This window comes from Triticum aestivum, chromosome 7A (assembly GCF_018294505.1).
Source record: "Triticum aestivum cultivar Chinese Spring chromosome 7A, IWGSC CS RefSeq v2.1, whole genome shotgun sequence".
Lineage (NCBI taxonomy): Eukaryota > Viridiplantae > Streptophyta > Magnoliopsida > Poales > Poaceae > Triticum > Triticum aestivum.
This window is the reverse complement of record NC_057812.1, coordinates 549004470-549023201: the sequence shown is the minus strand read 5'-3', so window position 1 is coordinate 549023201 and position 18732 is coordinate 549004470. Positions and strand designations below refer to the sequence as shown.

Genomic DNA, 18732 nt, shown 5'->3' with positions numbered 1-18732 from the left:
ATTGTCATGGGAAAGCATCAGAGCAGTTATATCAGATGCACTGGCCAGAAGCATGCAAGTCAGTTATGCTGGTGAGTTTAAACATTGCTGCTCAGGAACTGGATGACATCTGACCCAAGCAAGAACTACTATTATACATGCTTTCTGAATACTTTACAGAGGTAGTCGAGAGATTCTTCAGGGGTCCAAAATGCAGAAATGATCTTCTCTTCTCTTCCTTTCCGGGAGAAAGCTAACCTAACCCTCTAGTGCTAAATTCTACAGTGTTAGGCACATAACTGTGAGTAGTTAAAACTAGTCCCTCTGTCAACAGTAGAACATCACCCTCTTCACCTTCTCTTTCACAGCGGGCAAAGGCTTCACCGAGGTACCATTCGTCCCACTGGAGCTCTTCGACGTGTGGTTCTCCGACAGCTCCGGCTCCATGTAGAACCGCGCCCGGAACGCAGCCAGATGCGCGTAATACGCAGGTGGGACTGTTGGAGCAGCAAAGACAAAGACACCATGGTTCAGATTTGCGACATACGTAGGTACGAGAACTTACAATGTTTGCAGATAAACAGAGAAGCTGAAGAATGCTTCGGTTACCACGGAAGAACATACCGACGGAAACGGAGCGCGTGCACCGTGCGTAACTGCAAAATCAGCATAACAGAATCAGATCAGTCACTTCTTAGAAGATCCAGGTGTGAAGAGCAAGAGACAAAACATAACACAAAGCAGTCATCATGCCGTACGTGTAGCAAAGGTTGTTTGTCAACGTCTGCATTTCGTCTGCCGAGAAGTTGTTCTCATCCCAGAGGACATGGTAGTGAGCTGGCCTACTTGTTCCCTGGTGACAGAACTCACACATCAGTCATTTCATCAAATCACAAGAGGGTGGAGAATCTGGGGTAAAATATTCCCATACTTCTAGTACAACACTTTTGCAGGTACAGTACAATCTTTTCCAAAAGAAGTGGAAGTTTTCATGTGTTTGTACATTCACATGATCTAAATTTTTTGGCATACTGTCAGTTAGTTTATTCTTTTTACCATGTCTCCTCTGCTAGGTACTAGCTAGGCGCAGTGAGAGCTTTGTTGAAAAGAGAACACCAAGTCTATTCAAATGCTTGACCACAAGGCACGGGACCCGAGCAACGACAAATTCAGTGTATGTCAGCCTTCAGCAAGGGACCAGTACAATATTCTTACCTGGATTCCAGCGTGACTACAGAGGTAGAAATCAAACTCCGTTGGGTGGCATATCTTCGAATCAACAACAGTTCCTGTAATTTTTGCAAGCAATTAGTCCTTGTATTATTACCAAGACAATGGAATCACATATTACATACAGTATGCTATACCGGAAAAAATACAGTATCCTACAATGAGCATACCCAAATTTCCTTTCTGAAAATATTTAGCTTACCCAAATTGTGTTTTAATAGTTTCAATAATAGCATGAAAAAAATGGTATCATATAAAAAAACAGTTAAATACTAAAAAGTTCACAATATGTTAGTGGACGTAATAATGTGCACTACATCCCATGGCTTCAAACATATAGAGGCCATGACTAGATGATTACCAGGTAAAATATTTCCACTTTTGTCCATGCTACTTCTGTCTTTGTGATTGTTTGCAAACAGTCTTGTATGGTGACGCTTTTGAACCACCACAAACGTTACAGGAGGTTGGTAATTTGGTTCTAGGGACGCACAAGCCTAGAAGAAAGCATTTGTTAGAAAATGTCTGAAGTGGTTAGAAGATCTACATTAGAAAACACAAGTGTATCCTACCTTACGGATAGCATCCAACTCATAAAGGAGAACTTGGTAGAATTGGCCTTCACTAACGCCATCCCTGGATGAAAGATGGTGTTAAAAAAATTGCGGGGAAGATATAGTGTTAATTTATAGAATAACCAGATATGCTAGTTTAATTGCCACATAAAAAGGCCTTGAAATGTTCTTTTTACTCCGCTCTACAAAAGATGCCAAACCTAAACATTATTGTGTTTGACTATCTATTATCTTATAGCATTTTCACTAGCTCACCGATAGAAAATTATCCTCAATGGTTTCTGTCCCGTGGCCTTCCTGAATGATATTAAGAGTTCCCTGCACAGCAAAATAAACACATCAAGTATCTCATTGAAAAAGTTATTTTACTAGTTTTCAAGAAGTGTTCCTTGATAAATACCTGACCATGCCTCCTGTTACGGTGCCTCTCTGAGGATCATGCCATGTTTTGTAAAGGTCCTGAATGAGCTCTTGTCGGTGTGCCTGCGCACACACCAATCCAGCATATTTTGTAACTTCCGGCCAGTCTTGAGAAGCCACAACCTGCAAGCAGCTAATTAGAAAAGGGCCAAATAATATATGTATGTATGGAGAGTGATGTGGAATAAGAAGAACAGGTCTCTAAGACTTACTGCAGCAATGGATGGACTAGAGTCCTCCCCAGTTTCAGGATGTGTTACATCTGCACCAAATATAATAGTTGGTATGTCACTGACCAACGGAATCCTCCAACTTAGCGCATCCACGAGCACGGTGTTTCTTCCTCCCATCTGAATTTAATCATATCAACATGTCATAAATTAGCATGGTAGCAAATTACTAGATTATTGGTCTACAGTATGTTTGTTGTAAATAAGGTGATAAAGTTAGTACCTTAACATTGATTTTTAGTGAGACATTTGCCAAATATTGCTTGCTGATCTTAAAAACATGTTTCGTTAAGCAACATTGCGATATCAAGCCCAAATCGGTTTCGCAGATACGCTTGATGTCACCTGCAAAAATAGAGTTTATGATTCAAACCAATATAAGAGAATTCAGAAGAAATGAGAATACACGGGGTAATTAGCATGATTGGCACTTACCATATAAAGCTCCATTATTGTCTGGGAGGATGGCCAAAAGAAGTTCAAGTTCTTTACCCTTGAGTTTGTGTAGTGCAACATTATACACATGCTTTAGTGCCTTCGCTACTTGATCTGGTCTAGCTGAATATATTGGAAGCACAGGTTCACTGTTGAATTCCTGCAATAACAGCAGAGATCAAACTAAACAACATGCTACGCATGAAAGTTTACAATGGCCATGTAAAAAAAAATTATCAGAAATGAGGGTTACACTACCATGCCCGAAATTTGACACATTTGTGCCAACTCTTGGCAGAATCCGCGTGCAGTGGTTTCTTGAACACTCCTTGAGAAGTTTATACAAGCCCAGTGACTTACCTTGCCCCCATTGATCACTTTCTGAAAAAGTTGAGTTTATTTTAGTTGTAAACAAAGTGTGATCCGCACCATGATAAATAGGACATGAGGCGTGCAACTACTGCAGAAATAGAATCTAACCTTGTTCACCATGTTCCATTGACCAACCTGTGGCAGGCACTCCTTTTCCTTTCCAGCATCATGATATTTCAGCTGTACTCCACAAAAAACCATGTCCGCATTATTAGCAAAGAGTATCAGCTAACTATAGACAAGAATAACACTGTACGATCATAACTGTACCCAAGGTGCAGGAAGGACCCGCGCTTCAACGGATGTTAGCTTCTCACTTATGTTGATCCCAAATTCCTTTGCGTAAGGATCTTGGTCATATCCGTTTTGATGGACTGTCTGAAAACAAATTCATTTAGACACCTGAGCTCTATTTACCAACAGCATTGATCAGCAAAATTCTTCCATGAAGAAAAACCCTAGTACTAGCATGTATTGCATGGGAAGTTTGGACCACAGGCAAATAAAAACAAGCACTTAAGGATAGGACAATTAATGAGCATGAGCATGCTGCATGCATGTGTGGCAATGCACAGGACTTGTTTTAACAAGACCATCAGCTTCGTTGGAACAAAAACCTAGCACATCTAACCCTACCCAACATGTAAATGTATATGCAGTTATTCATGTGATTAGGAGAAAACTCTGGACCTGTAGAATATCCATTTCCTTTTCTCTAGGCCTTTGGCATGTAACCTTTAGCAGTGATGTGATCTGCTTTTCGTTCAACCTCTTTGTGTATCTCTGACCCTCAACAATCTTGCAGGCCTGGTAAGAAAAGTCACAAAAACACAATCGACCGATGTAACACTGATACTAACATTACAATTCGTACCGAGGAAGTAAAAAACATTACTCCAATATACAAATTGGCCAGCTAACAGGACTTGCGATTTGCCAAGCTTACCTCCATTGGTAGATAGTTTGCCTTCTTTTGGTTTCCAACCATAAGGCAAGGAAGATGTGATTGCTGAATGGTAAACCCATACATTTCCTTGAAATACTCCACGACAGACTTCATATTCATTTGATCGTCAATTGGGAAACTGTCAAAAGAAGCAAAATCAACCACAGTTGGGCACTTTGTAGCAATCAGGCTCCCATGTATATATAATTAGGCTCACTCTATCTACTGATTAGATCCAATCAATATATTGAAGTACGCGGTTTGAATTTTAAGGTAGGAATCAAGAGGGTGTGCTATTAGGCCTTTGTGCTTGCTGAAAAGCTTGGTGTAGACATCTGCCAAACAATGGCTCTTTTTTTTGTTTTTGTTTTTTTTTTTGAAAAAGGGGAATGCCCCGGCCTCTGCATCAGAACGATGCATACGGCCCTAACCAAACAATGGCACTACATGGGAGCAACGGAATGAAGCACAATCTAAACTTACATGAGTTCATGAGTTGGCTGTGCAGTCACCCCCGAAATGCGGTACTTCCGCCTCACATTTTCCCGGTGAGTAACCTCGACTTTGACGCCCCGCAACGCTTTCTTGATCTGCTTGGCATTTAGGAAAATATCTTCGTTAGGCAACGCGGCACAATCAGAAGGACATGAACGAACCAGCTAACAGTCTGTAACCAATACAGTAGCAAGCAAAGGAATAGCATCTGGCACATGGCCAGTGCAGCAGTAGTATGCCAGATTCCTTGCTCCCCACAGCGACGATTTACCTTAATTCTGTTTGCATCCGACAATGGCCTTGACATGACATCCTTCCCTAGTATCTGGGCCACGAAGTCGATCACCGGCAGCGCCTCGATGAACGCGGTGGACGACATATCTGGCATCAACATCAGTCACCGTGTAAGCGAGCAGCAAGCACAGGGCCAGGGCAGGAGATCACATGCATGGGGGGGCACAAGATGTTCGAGCATCTCATCTCACCGATGTTGAGCGACAGGCCCATCTGTGTCGGCCGGAGGCTCTGGTAGAAGCCGCACCACGACTGCAGGCCGTCGCCGAGCCGCTGCGGCTTCCTTATGTCCGGCGAGTAGAACGACCGCCCTATCGCCACGTGCCTGCCATTGCACAGGAGACGCCATCAGCTCAGCTCCATCCAATAAGCTTGAATGAAGTTGCAACGGATGATGCGTGCTGTGCGTCCTAATTTGAATGCAGGCGCCGAGTGAGTGAATACCTCTGGCTGGCGAGCTCCCGGAGGACGATGTCGAGGACCTGGACGGCCTCCTGCGGCGCGTCGGCCTGCCGGCCGGCGATGAACTGCCGGAGGTGGTGGAGGTCGGCGCGCGCGGCGAACTTGATGGCGACCCTGTACTCCCTCTCGCTGCAGCACCGTCGTCGACCAGGCAAGTAGCAAGACATGAGTTGGCTGCCATCAAGAAGGAGGGCGTAACAAGAGTAGAAATGCCGAAATGCGGGCGCGTACCGTGGGGGCACGCCGGTGCCGCTGTCGTGGTCGGTGAGGCGGACGACGAACTCGCGCGCGTCGAACGGGAGGGCGCCCGCGGTGTAGAGGCTCTTGCGGCCGTCGTAGGCCGGGAGGCGCATTCCGAGGTCGGACTCCCGGTAGAGGCGCACCAGCTCGGCGATGATGGCCCGGTTCACGCACCGGGAGGTCACCTCCGGCGTGATCTTGACCTGCAAGGACGCCAACAAAGCCAGCATTTTTATTCTTCCATCTCGACCGCGCTCTGGGAGCGGGAACGGCGGGGGGAACGAGCACTTACGTCGTACTGGGTGAGGTCCTTGTCGGGAATCTCGGCGAGGAAGTGGTTGGCCTTGACGACGCAGCGCGCGCCCACGGTCCCGAACCCCGGCCGCCGGCAGAAGGACAGCCCCTTGCCGGGCACGGGCGGGCCAATGACGGCGCGCGTGGCCGCCGCCGCCGCCACCGCCGCCACGGGCCCCGGCGCCGGCCGCGGCTCCTCCGCGGGCCTGGCGCGCCCGCGGCCGCCGCGCCGCTTCCCGCCGCACCTCTTGGCTCCCTCTGGCGGCGGCGGGTGCGGCGGCTCCGCCTTGGGCTGCGCGACGCTGCTCTGCAGCGGCTGCTTCCTCCCACCGCCGCCGCCGCCCCCTCTGGGCTGGCGCCGGGGCTGCTGCTGCGGCGGCGGCGTCATCTCCAGCACCTCCAGCATGTGAGCAAGCGGCTGGCGACGCGCTGGTTACCCGACAAGGCGGTCGCTGGCAGGACCGGAGCGGGCGGCCCCCTGCGCGCCCCCTGCACGGCGCCTTATAATGTGACCACAGTAGCCTGCGCGATCAGCAGCAAGGAGCAAAGCAAGAAGAACCCACCCACTGTAAAAACGAAGGAGAGGAGCGGGGTAAGGAGGGAAGAGAAGAGAGAGGATGGGTTAATGGGGGCGGGCGGGACAGAAAGGCATTAGAACCGGCACGGCACTGATGCGGCAACAGCAGCAGGTTTGACCTCTTGTGGCCACAGTCGCAGGCACGCAGGGTGGGGGGGTTCCCTTCCGTGATACTGTACATCCTCTGCGGTGCGGCGCGCGGCGCTCCAATTAATCCATCCTCCGTCCGGGATGGGGTTTACAAAGGTGGCAGGCGTCGTAGAAAGCAAACGGCGGGGGGCGGGGGGCAAGGAGACGGTAGCATTTATTCGTAGCATGGGTATGGGCCGTGTGGATGGATTAATCGGGGCGCGAGATACTCTAGTGGGGAGGTGAGCTTCCGATGAATGGTGGCATCGGAGGAGGAGGTCGGATGATGGGGATTTTCATTGAAAAGTGCATCGCATGTTCGTGCGCCTGGCCGCTAGTGCCTTGTACTCTACTATTATTGTTGTTCATCGCACCCAGGAGCGGAGGTCGTAGACTGTTTGTTTATTTACAAAAGAATGAGGAGCTACTTTGTGTCTTTATTGTTAGTACTCCCTCCGTCCGGGTGTATAAGTCATTCACGTAGTTCTAGGTCATCGATTTGAGGAATTAAATATGTGTTATATGTCATGAAAAGTATACCACTAGATTTCCACACGGATGTAGTTTCTAAATATATATTTTTTGTCACATATAATACATATTTAGATAGTTAAATTATCGACCTAGAACTACGCGAATGACTTATACACCGGGACGGAGGTAGTAGTATATAATACTCCCTCCGACTCCTTTTTACTAGTTCACTTTGTGTCTTTGTTGAATAATCAATAAAGTGGCCGTATGCATCTTCCAGATGCAGAGGCCGGGGGTCATCCTCTTTTTCTAAAAAGAATGTAATATTTGTCTAAAGTCAAACCTTGTAAACTTTGGCCAAGTTTATAGAAAAAAATATCAACATTTCAAATATGAAATCAACAACATTAGATGCATGACGACATTAGTTTTCATATTATATAAATTTAGCTTTGTAGATGTTGATGTTTTTTCATATAAATATAATCAAGCTTTCTAAAGTTTGATTTCAGACAATTCTTATATGCACGGTAAAAAAGACCGGGAGAGTAAATAATCCTTCAAAAGGAGAGCATGTGTGAGAGCGTGTGCTGCATGATGCGGTGGTGCGCATACTGTAAAAAACTGTGGGCTCTAATCCGTAGTGAATTGCCTGTAAGAGTAGCATTTCTCCTCTCACACTGTACTCCTGGACGTGCTTCTTTCTTACACAGCCCCAACTTTCATATGGTTTTTGCACAGAATACTTGAAAATGGCACCAAATTAACATACGAGCAACATGAATTAACCGAATCGTTTGAAAGCCATACCACTACTACTTGTGGAACGAAATTCCTGTACGGACGTTGGATTAGCAAGGGGTTCTCAGGTTGCTGGTGATGGTCCCGTGAGTGGCACTACCGTAAACCTGACGCTAGGCTACCCCTAAACAAACAAGGCAACCAGCGCTACTCTACTCTGCTCCACTAGTCGTACAAAGCAGCGGCAAACGTCGTCCACCAACAGCCTCGGTGGCCGACAGCAAGGAAGAAGGCGCCCCGCTGTTCCAGAATAGAACCCTCAATCCTCATGGCCCGAACGCATTCTATATTCCTTCATCCGTCTCTGGCACGCGCACGGCCCCAAACACTGCCGCACGACGGCAGCGCCAGCCCAGCCAAGCCGGAGAATGAGCACCCATAGGCATGGCCCGGCCTTCGGCGTTCAACGTCGTGGGCGCGGCCACGGCGGCGGGCGACGGCGCGCCGGCCGAGGCGTCGTTCCTGTTCCGCTCCGAGGGAGACAAAGCGGAGCGTTCGACCAGAGGCTACAGGCCGCGCGAGTGGAGGAGGCAGCAGCGGGAGGCAGCGGCTGCGGCACGAACCAACTGGCCCAGTGCCCACCCACCGTACCGCCCCGCGCCAGCCTGCCCCGCCGTCGCCGCTGCCGCTGTGCGTGAGTGGGGTTAATGCCTGTGCCTGCGCGCGCATGGCATGGCATGGCAGCGGCTGCGTGCGCGTGCTGCTTGCTTGCTATACTATTGCGTGCAGAGTTCAGGGCCAGGCCTCTGCGGCCCGGCTGCTGCGGCATGGCCTCGTTAGTGCGTTTTGTTTTGTTTTGGGCCCGTCGCCTCCTCCATTACTTATACTTGCTAGAAAGGCGCCATCATGCCCTTGGTAGGGCAGGGCATGCACTACGTCTACGGCGGCCGGGGCCCTGGAGTTTCTTTTGAGTCGGCCGGAGGGAGGATCGGAACAGATTCCCTGGCCGCCGTCTCCGCGATGGATTTGGATTATGGATGCATCGGCGGGAACGCGTTGGCATCGAGCTATTAGGGGAACTCGTACGGATTGAGCAGCGACATGGCGGCAACTTGGTACAGTACTACTAGACGTTTGGAATGTCTCGTGGAAATCGTTGCACTACTTGTACTACGTGATTAATTAAGGGCAGACACCATCTCGTAATGGCGTTACCCTAATCGAGGTCTAATGCTGAAGCGTCCGTGCCAGATTCCTCGTCACTGTCACGCACCTCTTGCCGCGCAGACTCGTCTCCCTCCTCCTCTGTGGAGGCCTGTTCTGGTCAATAAAGCTGTGCCGCGTCGCACGGAGAGATGCCGGGCATGGCGCAAGGCTGAGGCAGAAACAGAAACAGGAACAGGTGGTGATCGCGCCCACAATCTGCATGGTGCGGCGCCAGATTGTGCGGCGTGGGGACGCCCACTACGGCGTCGCGTCGCTCGATCGGGGCTCGATGGAGGAGTTGACCGGCGGGCGGGAGGAGATGCGATGCAACATCCACGCCGTGCGTACGGAGGTGGTGGGGAGCGGAGAAAAGCCATCATTGACGGTGTGGTGCAGGCAGCGCACCAGGTGTGGTACGCAGCAGTCCTGCCGCCGCTGATGGCGAGGGCAGAGAGAGTTATCATGGCGGCGTTGAAGCTGGGAACGGGCCATGATGCTCGCTCGGCCCTGCATGCACACATGCACACATGCTTTCCCATCCGAGAGACGGAAGGGAGGAAGATTTTTTGGAAGCACCATGGCTAGAGCCTAGAGGAGCGCGCACGTGAATGGCATGCGGGTGCTACTGTGCCATGGTATTATCACGAGAACGGAGATGGCCTCGATCGGTCCGAAGCCGAGGCAAAACGCACGCCAACAGGGATACCAACGAACGACAGAGAGACAGGCCACACGGTGCCGTCCCGATCGCCGGCGTCTTTTGCCCCGGGCGTGGGCGTGGGCGTGGGCGGGACAGCGACGCGGCGTGCGAGCCGCGCCGGAGCCATGCGACCACCAAGCGGCGCGGGGAAAGGCAGCGGATGGAGGCGAGACAGACAGCCCATGCGCTGCGTGCGCGCGCTCCCGGGGTGGAAGGGGTCGCCGTCCGGTCCGGGGCCCCGTCGGCGTGCGCGCTTGGCCGTTCGCCCACGCGGGGGCGCGTACGGGCGTGAACGCCGCAGACACACGGAGGCTGGCGGCACGCGCGCACGCGGGAGGAGCCATGCACGCACGCGCGCGTGGAGTGGGGGGAACGGAAAATGGTCCGGTTTTATGTTTTTGTCCGTCTTTTTCGGAGCAACGGTTTCTTTCACTTGTATAGATATAGACGACTACGGAGTACTTTTTTTCGTGCGCAAGGGGGAATATAGCTCGTGTGTCACTACGAACATATAATTGTGGCGTGCCACCCAGAGAAGCTAGATGAAGATGCCGTTGATTTTTGTGTTAAATAAGTGTGTGTGTGTACAACAGCGGTCGAATTTGTACTAGCATGTCGGCAAAAATATTTGTATTTGTGTCTTTGTTTTGATGTAAATGTCGGTACACCATAAAAAATGTGTTATACGGCTCAGAAAAAAATTATATTGACAACAAGACAAGCAACTATATAGAGATGCCGTGTTTGGTCCAAGATAGACTAGATGAAGCTGATCGCCATGGTCGTGCGATGACAAGAAACATTGTCTAGATTCCTAGCTGGCTCAGTATTCATTCCATGGCTTTTCATTCCCCGGTATAATGTCGATGGGTTCTTTTGCTCACCGCAGATCGATCTCACATGGTGTCGGTCATCTCCAATTTGTCGATAGCCTCGACTAGAGACCCTACTTTTGGTATTATTTTTCAATATGGCACGCAGCATTTGCCTTGTTTGCGTGAAACCTAACATTGAGTGGGTGGTTTTTCCAGACGGGCTTTGCAAAGCAAGCCAGAAAATGCCAGGCTCTGATTCGGCCTAGGACTTGAGAAAATATTATTTTTAATGTTAAATAACTCATTGTCGAGATTAAATGATAGAATCATATTCCTACTTCCATCTATAAATCCTAAAAGCATGTTTCTCGGTTCTTTTCTAGGGTTTCAGACTAGGTTTTAGCCCTAGATAGCGGGATTTGCCCCAGTTTAGTTTCCGCAACATTTTAATATTGCACAGGAAAACGTGTTTGTGTTGTGCATTATGTGTATATGTCAAGAGCATATGCGGTCTTAAAACACATAGCGCAATTCAAGTTCTATCACAAGCCATAAAAATGCCTAAAACACATACATACATGTTTGTTAAAATGTGTTTGCCAAGCGCGTGAATTTTCTTTTAAAAGTCTCAGGCGCATCTTTTGTTCAATTTAGTTCTAGACTGTTTTGCAGAGTGATTTGTGGAGTATCGATGTCATTTTTTTTTATCAAGTTTCATATTTTAAAATTCTCAGCCACTTATTATTATTATTTGGTTGTTTCATGTCTATAAGTTTTGCAGCACTCCTTTGTTCCAATTACCCTTTGGTGGTGGGACACGTAAGCGACCAAAAACTCCCGAAATCTGCAGCTCATCTATCACGCGTCTTGAAATACTTTTATTTTCATCCGAAATTACGTGTCTTAGATTTAAATACATTCGTATCTAGACGAATCTAAGACAAATAATTGACTGAGAGAGTATTATTTTCGTTTGTTTCTCTCGCCCGAGAAGTGTCCCCGGACGGACGGCCGAGTTATGAACACCTTTGGCGCAACCGCCCGATTTGGGTAAAAAAAGGTACTGCTACGTACACAAAGCTTGCACGCATGAAAATGAAAGTGGGAGGCGTGCTGCCGCGGCGCGCACAAGCCCGGCAGAGCCGGCACGCGCATCTTCATCAAGCCACGCCAAGCAACACAGCACAGTGGCTGACGCACGCGGTGGGGCCGCCTGCCGCGGCCGTACGGGCAGCGCGACGCGTGCACGTAAAATCTACCCGTCACGTCGGTCGCCCGGCGGGGCGCCACCGCCGCCGCGCCCTCCCTGCCGGAGGAAGGAGCCGGGCGAGCGGTCGCGGTGATCGGATCGAACGTACGCACCGCGCCGGTGAGGTGACACCGGCCGGCATTCTCCCTACGGACGAACGGACGGATGGATGGACGGGCGACGTGCCGGCAGGCAAGCACCCACCGGTAGGATGATAGCTAGATAGGGCCACTCGCTGAGTCATTCCACAGAGCTCCACTGCGTAGCAGCTGGCTGGCTCTATCTTTTTTTTACCCTGGTCGACGGGTGAAAGGAAGAGAAAAGGGCCGCAAATGCTCTGCGGAAAGAGGCTTTTGGCACGGACCCATGAAAGCTAGCCGGGTTGTTTTTTTCACCGCTGTCGTGGATAAAAGAGACCTGCTTGCTTTGAGACCTCATTTCTTTTTCTAAACGGAGATGCTATTCGTCTACGCTGTCGCCCACTCGCCCCAGCATGCGTGTGCTGTTTTTTGCAGCAAAATGAAATGTAGTTTTTTTTTACTTTACTGCTCATAATACTACCGTTTTCACCCTGGGGGTGGAATGAAGTGCGCTCACATGAGTTGGTAGACTAGAAAAAGAGTGGCAGTAGCAGAAAAAATCTACGGGAGATAGGGTGCCCACTCATTCGCCTACGTGGTGTCCACTCACTAGCCAGCCACATGTAACCTGCCAGGCTCAAGAATAATTTTCGTCGTCGATGGTGTGCTATCAAGTATCAATCTAGCATGGCAGGACAAGTAGATGAACACGGCCTACTGTGCTGCTTTCATGGAAGGGAAAAAGGACCGAGGATCAGCCAGCCTAGGGCGCCCTACCGCGGAGGCAAGAAGGAGAGTCGGAGGAAGACGACGAGCGGGAAGCCTACAAGCGACGCAATCATGAGTTGTTCCGCCCAAGTTTGAAGAAGTGGATCGCGTGCATGCTGCATGCATGCGTCCATTTAATGGCCGGCAGAGGATGGATGGAGAGAGAGAGAGAGAGAGAGAGAGAGAGAGAGAGAGAGAGAGAGAGAGAGAGAGAGAGAGAGAGAGAGAGAGAGGAGAGGATGTGAGCTAGGCAACGACCACCGGAAGCTACCGTAGCGTACCTGAGCGATGCGTGGTGATAGAAGCCTCAGGGAAGCGCGCTCGGGATCCGAACGGCTCCTGGCTGCTATCCAAGCTAGCTTCCTCTCGGCTGCTCCCTTGGCAATGGCAACGGTGGGTAGTCGCAGTGAGCAACGGCTAAGTGTAGAGGATAGTAATAAGCAGGCAGGCAAAGATCCGGTCCAAAGTGGCATGAGGCGCCGGAGGGGCGCTGCGCTTATATAAAGCCGCGGGAAAAGCAAAACTAAAAGGCAAAGCAAAGCAAAGCTAGTAGCCGGGGGCCACGCCATTGCCATGCCATGCCATGCACGCAGCCTAGCCCGAGCTAAAGCAGAGCCAGTGCTCACGCACGCACAACACAAAAGCGGCGGCCGTCTTTTCACGCACCCCGCCCGCTTCCTTCTTTTTACCCCTGCGATTACTAATCTGCCTCTCCCTCTCTTTTACCTCTCGTCTTTAGGCGAGGCCTTTGGTGGAACGTAGAACGTTACGGTTTTCCTGATTTACCGCGTGGCTTTTTACGCACGGTGAAAACACGAGAAACACGGCGTGGCGACCTCTGAGTGTAGAGAACGTTTTCTTTTCATTTTTTGCCCCGGACAGATTATGTGTTGGGTAGACATTCCGTCGCCGGCCTGCGGCGGCCTCGAAACAAGGCGTGCGCCGGCCGGCGAGGGGTCGTGGTCGTACGTCGTACGTCGGTCCGAGCAAAGCGATCAAGGGGAAAAGCAGCGCATGCAAATGCACGCGACGGACCGAGAGCTACAAAGCGGCTTGCTCGCCGGCCGCCGCCCGAAAAGGAGACGGGGGCGCTGAGGGGGAAATCTCACGCACCTCTTTCGTTTTCTTTCGAGAGAGAGGAGAGAAAAGAAACTTGGCGCTGGCTTTGCGCGCGTTTAACATGACCGGGCGCGGTCACCGAGCCGGTGCGTTTTCTGTTGTTCCGGTGGGGTGGAGCAGCTGACTGACGGTGGATGGAGCCTCGGGAAACTGTTGACGGGCAGGGAGCCACTGGACCACTGCTATTTAGCTGTAGCTTGGGGTTGGGGAGTTTCGTTTGAACCTGCGGACCGGTGATACAGTTTTGGGTTTCAATTTCCGACCAAGAAGTATCAGCTGAACAGATTCAGCAATTCTCTGTTGAAGACAAAATGATTGATAAAAATTGTAGCAGTTTTATGAGTTTGGTGAAGACTATTCCTCGTTTAAGGGTGGAATCTAAGGTGGTGATGATCATAGGATGCACGGGAGGTGAGTTTCAGGATATAAGTATTTGTCAGCATAATACTCTGCTGTCCAGGGACATTGACAGTGAACAAAATGGAAGGCAAGCAAGGGAATTTGGATGGCACAGTTGATATCCTATGTTTATTTTTATCTTCGACCCTGGTGAAGTGACATCCACATCGATGTTTTCATCCATGCCAATGGATATGAGGTATGATAATTTTGGGGAAGATATGGGTGATTGGCTGGGAGAAGTGTTTAAAGCTGACGTTCAAAGAGATGGCAAGGCACGGTCTATTGATATTACTGCTGCTGGGAAGGGGGCATATGAGGGAAAGGAATTTTCAAAAGAAACAGTAGCGAGGCACAAAGAAGATGATGAAGACTTAAACTTAGTCAACTCTAGATCAGCCAAGAGACTGCCGATGGGAAAAGATGGTTTCGATGATGGAAGTACAGCAGAGGATATTGATCGTATAGCACTGACAGGAGCCTTTATTCCATATGGACGACAGGGGGTCAGTCGCATATGGTTAGCTCGACGTCAGGAAGTAAACGCCAGAAGGACGATGAAGATGTGTGGAGCTACAATTTATGCAGGATCGGCGCCTCCTTTGGGGAGGACCGCCGGGCACAATGAATATCTTGAGTTTGAACTGTCGGGGGTGCGGGCGACCCGAGACAGTTCAAGAGATATGCAGTTTGATTAGATTGCATCACCCGTCACTGGTCTTTCTCTCGGAGACCAGATTGTCTGATAAGAGAGCTCAAGATCTTAAGTTCCGTTTTGGATTTAGTAATGCTTTTGGTGTGAAGAGTGAAGGACTGAGTGGTGGCTTGGTCCTTTTATGGAATAATGACTCGGCGGTCTCTTTAAATTCATACAGCCAGTCACATATTGATGTGTTTGTACAAAATAACTTGCTGGGAGAGAGGGAGTGGAGATTTACGGGGTTCTATGGTCAACCGGTACGATCTCGTAGGAAGCTCAGCTGGGATCTCATGAAGTTCCTTCGCAAGGAATATGACATACCATGGTTAATTACAGGGGACTTTAATGAGATATTGGATGCCTCTGAACAATTTGGTGGTAATGTACGGGAGGAATGGAAGATGGATGGGTTCCGGGATGCAGTTGAGATATGCAAGCTATGTGATTTGGGGTACTCTGGACTCCCCTTTACATGGGATAATAGGCAGCAGGGCAGGGATAATATCAAAGTCAGACTTGACCGCGCGATGGTGGATGAAACATTTATGGAGCTGTTTGACAATACAGGGGTGCAGCATATCCAAACAACAGAATCAGACCACTGTGCTCTTTCAATTGTCATCAAACAATCAGAGTGGATTGATTCAAATGCTATGGAGAGACCCTTCCGTTTCGAGAATGCTTGGACAAGACATGAAACATATGACAGAACAGTAGAGGAGAGTTGGCTTGATGGTGCGTCAGATATGGCCTCAGTGCATGGTGCGTTGGGAGGAGTAAGAAATAAATTGAAGAAGTGGAGTATGGATGAGTTTGGCTCGGTTAAACGTCAACTAAAGATTATGCGACAACGTCTTGAAAAACTGCGTGCTAATACTCTGTACACAGGTCCGACAGGAGAGGAGAGGAAATTGATGCGGCGGATCTCAGAGTTGCTGTCAAGAGAGGAGATGATGTCCAAGCAGCGGTCTAGAGCAGATTGGCTAAAGGATGGTGACAGGAACACTGCCTTTTTTCACGCTCGTGCGAAGGAGAGGTTCAGAAGGAACAAAATTAAATTACTAAAGTGTGCTGATGGTACGGTTAAAACGTCTCAAGAGGAGATTGAGAAGAGTGCCAATGAGTTCTATAAAGCGATGTTTACAGCTCAGCCGGATTCTAGGCCGGAAGTGGTCACGGAATGGATTCCTCCAAAAGTAACAACAGATATGAATGAGAGATTATGTGCCCCGGTCACAGATGATGAGATTGAGCAAGCTCTCTTCAGTATGCATCCGAACAAATCACCTGGGCCGGACGGATTTACTGCAGGTTTTTATATCCGTCATTGGAATATTTTGAAACAAGCTATATGCAGAGCTGTTCGGGATTTTTTGGAGGGAGGAGTTATGCCTGATGTGGTTAACAGTACCGTACTTGTCCTTATTCCAAAAGTCAAGTCACCCCAGGAGCTTAGTCAGTATAGACCGATTTCGCTATGCAATGTTTTATACAAAATTGCATCCAAAGTCTTGGCACTTAGACTCAGGCCTATTCTAGATGAGATTATTGCTGAAGAACAGAGTGCCTTTGTGCCGGGACGCTTAATCACAGACAATGTCTTGATCGCTTATGAGAATATCCATTACTTGAAAAAGAAGAAAGGTAAAGGAAATGCATGTGCAGTCAAACTTGACATGGCGAAAGCCTATGACCTCATCGAGTGGTCTTATTTGCGATAGGTAATGAGGAAAATGGGGTTCTCAGAACAGTGGATAGGGAGAGTGATGGCTTGTGTGGAGACTGTCTCTTTTTCAGTCCGGGTGAATGGGCGTTTTTCTGAATTTTTCAAGCCATTCAGGGGAATTCGACAAGGGGATCCCTTGTCACCTTATCTATTCTTGTTGTGCGCCGAAGGTCTGAGTAGCATGTTGAAGTACAAGGGGCCTGCTCATTTGGCTAAAGGTATTAGAGTGGGAACCCATGCACCTTGGATCTCGCACCTCTTATTTGCAGATGATTGCATGATTTTCTCCCAGGCTACGATTCAGGGTGCAGAAAGGCTCCATGATATTTTGGAGTTGTATAGAGAAGGTTCCGGCCAGCTGATAAACAAGGAGAAATCGGCTATTTTCTTTAGTGCCAACAGCTCGGATGAAGAGAAGGCAATTTTTCATGAGAGAATGGATGTTCACACAGAAGCTTTAGCTGAGAAGTACTTGGGATTACCCACGGCACTTGGGAGATCTTCTGAGGATCAATTCGACCATATTGTTACAAGTATAAGGAAGTTGGTTACTGGCTGGGCTCCAAAACTTATGAACAGTGCAGCCAGGGAGGTTTTGATCAAGTCAATTTGCCAAGCAATACCTACTTACTCAATGAGTTGCTTCAAATTGTCAAAGAAAACCTGCAAAAAAATTATTAGTGTGGTGGCGCAATATTGGTGGGGAGGAGACGGAGTAAAAAGAAAGATGCATTGGAAAAAGTGGCAGGATATAGCGGTACCCAAATGTGTTGGTGGAATGGGTTTTAGGGACCTCCAGTTATTTAATAAAGCCATGTTAGCTAAACAAGGATGGAGGCTATTGACTAATCCCGAATCGCTATGTGCAAGACTTTTGAGAGGGAAGTATTATAACGGCAAAGACTTCATGACCGCTACAAGAAGAAGGGGATCCTCACACACTTGGCGCGCCATATTGTTTGGTAGAGAAGCTCTTGAGCTGGGCCTAATCAAGAGGGTCGGTGATGGCGAATCAATTAAAATATGGGATGATCCGTGGATCCCAGCCAACTATAATTACAAGACCTTAGTAAAGCTTCCTCTTGCTGCAGTTAATAGAGTCAATGAGCTACTGGATGTAGATAGCAGAACATGGGACGAGGAATGTGTGAGAACTAATTTTACTGTGATTGATGCTGAAGCTATCCTGCGAATTCCAGTCAATGCGGGAGAGGATTTCTGGGCATGGCAACCTGATAAGATGGGCATTTTCTCTGTGAGGTCGGCTTATAAGTTGTTGACTGAGGAACAGGGTAGGATGACCCAGGTGTCAGGCTCGGACAATGGATACTGTAAGGCGTTTAAGATACTTTGGCGAATGGAGGTTCCTCCCAAAGTAAGATGTTTCTGGTGGAGAGTTATTCACAACTTTATTCCGTGTCGTGTTGTGCTGCAACATCGTCATATCGAGAAAATACCTTACTGTGAGGACTGTGGTGTTGAAGAAACTACATACCATGCTCTATTCACTTGCAATTGGGCTCGCAGGTTCTGGGAGCAGATGAAGGTACGCACTGGGATTAAAATTCCAAATCTTCATCCTGATTCATGGCCCCTTGATATGATACAGGGAGGTAAGGTGGATCACTTTTCAGCATGTACGATCTTATGCGGGGCATGGTCAGTTTGGTCTGAGCGCAATGCCAGAAGACATGGGGAGCAGCGACGATCAATTGCAAAATCTATCCAGTGGGCAATAGATATTGCAGTAGATTTATCACAACTTGGGAAGGAACAACAAAAGTCAAGTCCGCGGGTGCAGGCTCGCTGGAAGCCACCGGATGAAAATGTTCTAAAACTGAATGTGGATGCTCAGTATGGGGAGGCTGCAGGTCATGGGGGTACCGGATGTGTTGTCCGTGGTACAAATGGGAACCTTATTCGGGCACAATCCAGATGGTATGAATTTGCCGCTTCTGCTACAATGATGGAAGCATATGCAATTCGTGATGCGGTCCGGTTAGCGAGCGACATGGGATGGCAGCGGATCAAAATCGAGACTGATGCTTTGCAAGTTGTCAACTCGTGGAAGACCCAA

General features: G+C 48.9%; 1 protein-coding gene across 4 annotated transcripts; it reads right to left on the bottom strand.

Moving 5' to 3' along the window:
* Positions 1–88: 88 nt before the first annotated feature.
* LOC123148122 (protein argonaute PNH1) lies at positions 89–13172 on the bottom strand. 4 transcript variants are annotated; one of them, XM_044567481.1, is made up of 23 exons: positions 12993–13172; positions 5971–6538; positions 5670–5881; positions 5421–5567; positions 5168–5301; positions 4954–5063; positions 4671–4777; positions 4188–4326; positions 3932–4048; positions 3512–3619; positions 3350–3421; positions 3128–3250; positions 2870–3029; positions 2658–2779; positions 2417–2554; positions 2185–2327; positions 2040–2102; positions 1782–1845; positions 1571–1706; positions 1195–1268; positions 738–832; positions 589–635; positions 89–476 (listed from the first exon to the last, which is right to left on the bottom strand). In XM_044567481.1, the coding sequence occupies exons 2-23, from the start codon at positions 6376–6378 to the stop codon at positions 307–309; spliced, it is 2889 nt and encodes a 962-aa protein (XP_044423416.1). In that variant the 5' UTR covers positions 6379–6538; positions 12993–13172; the 3' UTR covers positions 89–306. The 4 variants fall into 4 exon arrangements, with proteins under 4 accessions (XP_044423416.1, XP_044423418.1, XP_044423417.1 ...); XM_044567483.1 differs by having other exon boundaries at positions 5971–6494; XM_044567482.1 differs by having other exon boundaries at positions 5971–6461.
* Positions 13173–18732: the final 5560 nt, after the last annotated feature.

Excerpts from the sequence above, each read along its gene's own strand:
- LOC123148122 (XM_044567481.1), bottom strand. The coding sequence starts at position 6,378 with ATGCTGGAGGTGCTGGAGATGACGCCGCCGCCGCAGCAGCAGCCCCGG. Across the intron at positions 2,103-2,184 it reads GTAACAGGAGGCATGGTCAG|GGAACTCTTAATATCATTCA; the intron begins GTATTTATCAAG and ends TTTGCTGTGCAG. Across the intron at positions 1,846-2,039 it reads TTGAGGATAATTTTCTATCG|GGATGGCGTTAGTGAAGGCC; the intron begins GTGAGCTAGTGA and ends TCTTTCATCCAG.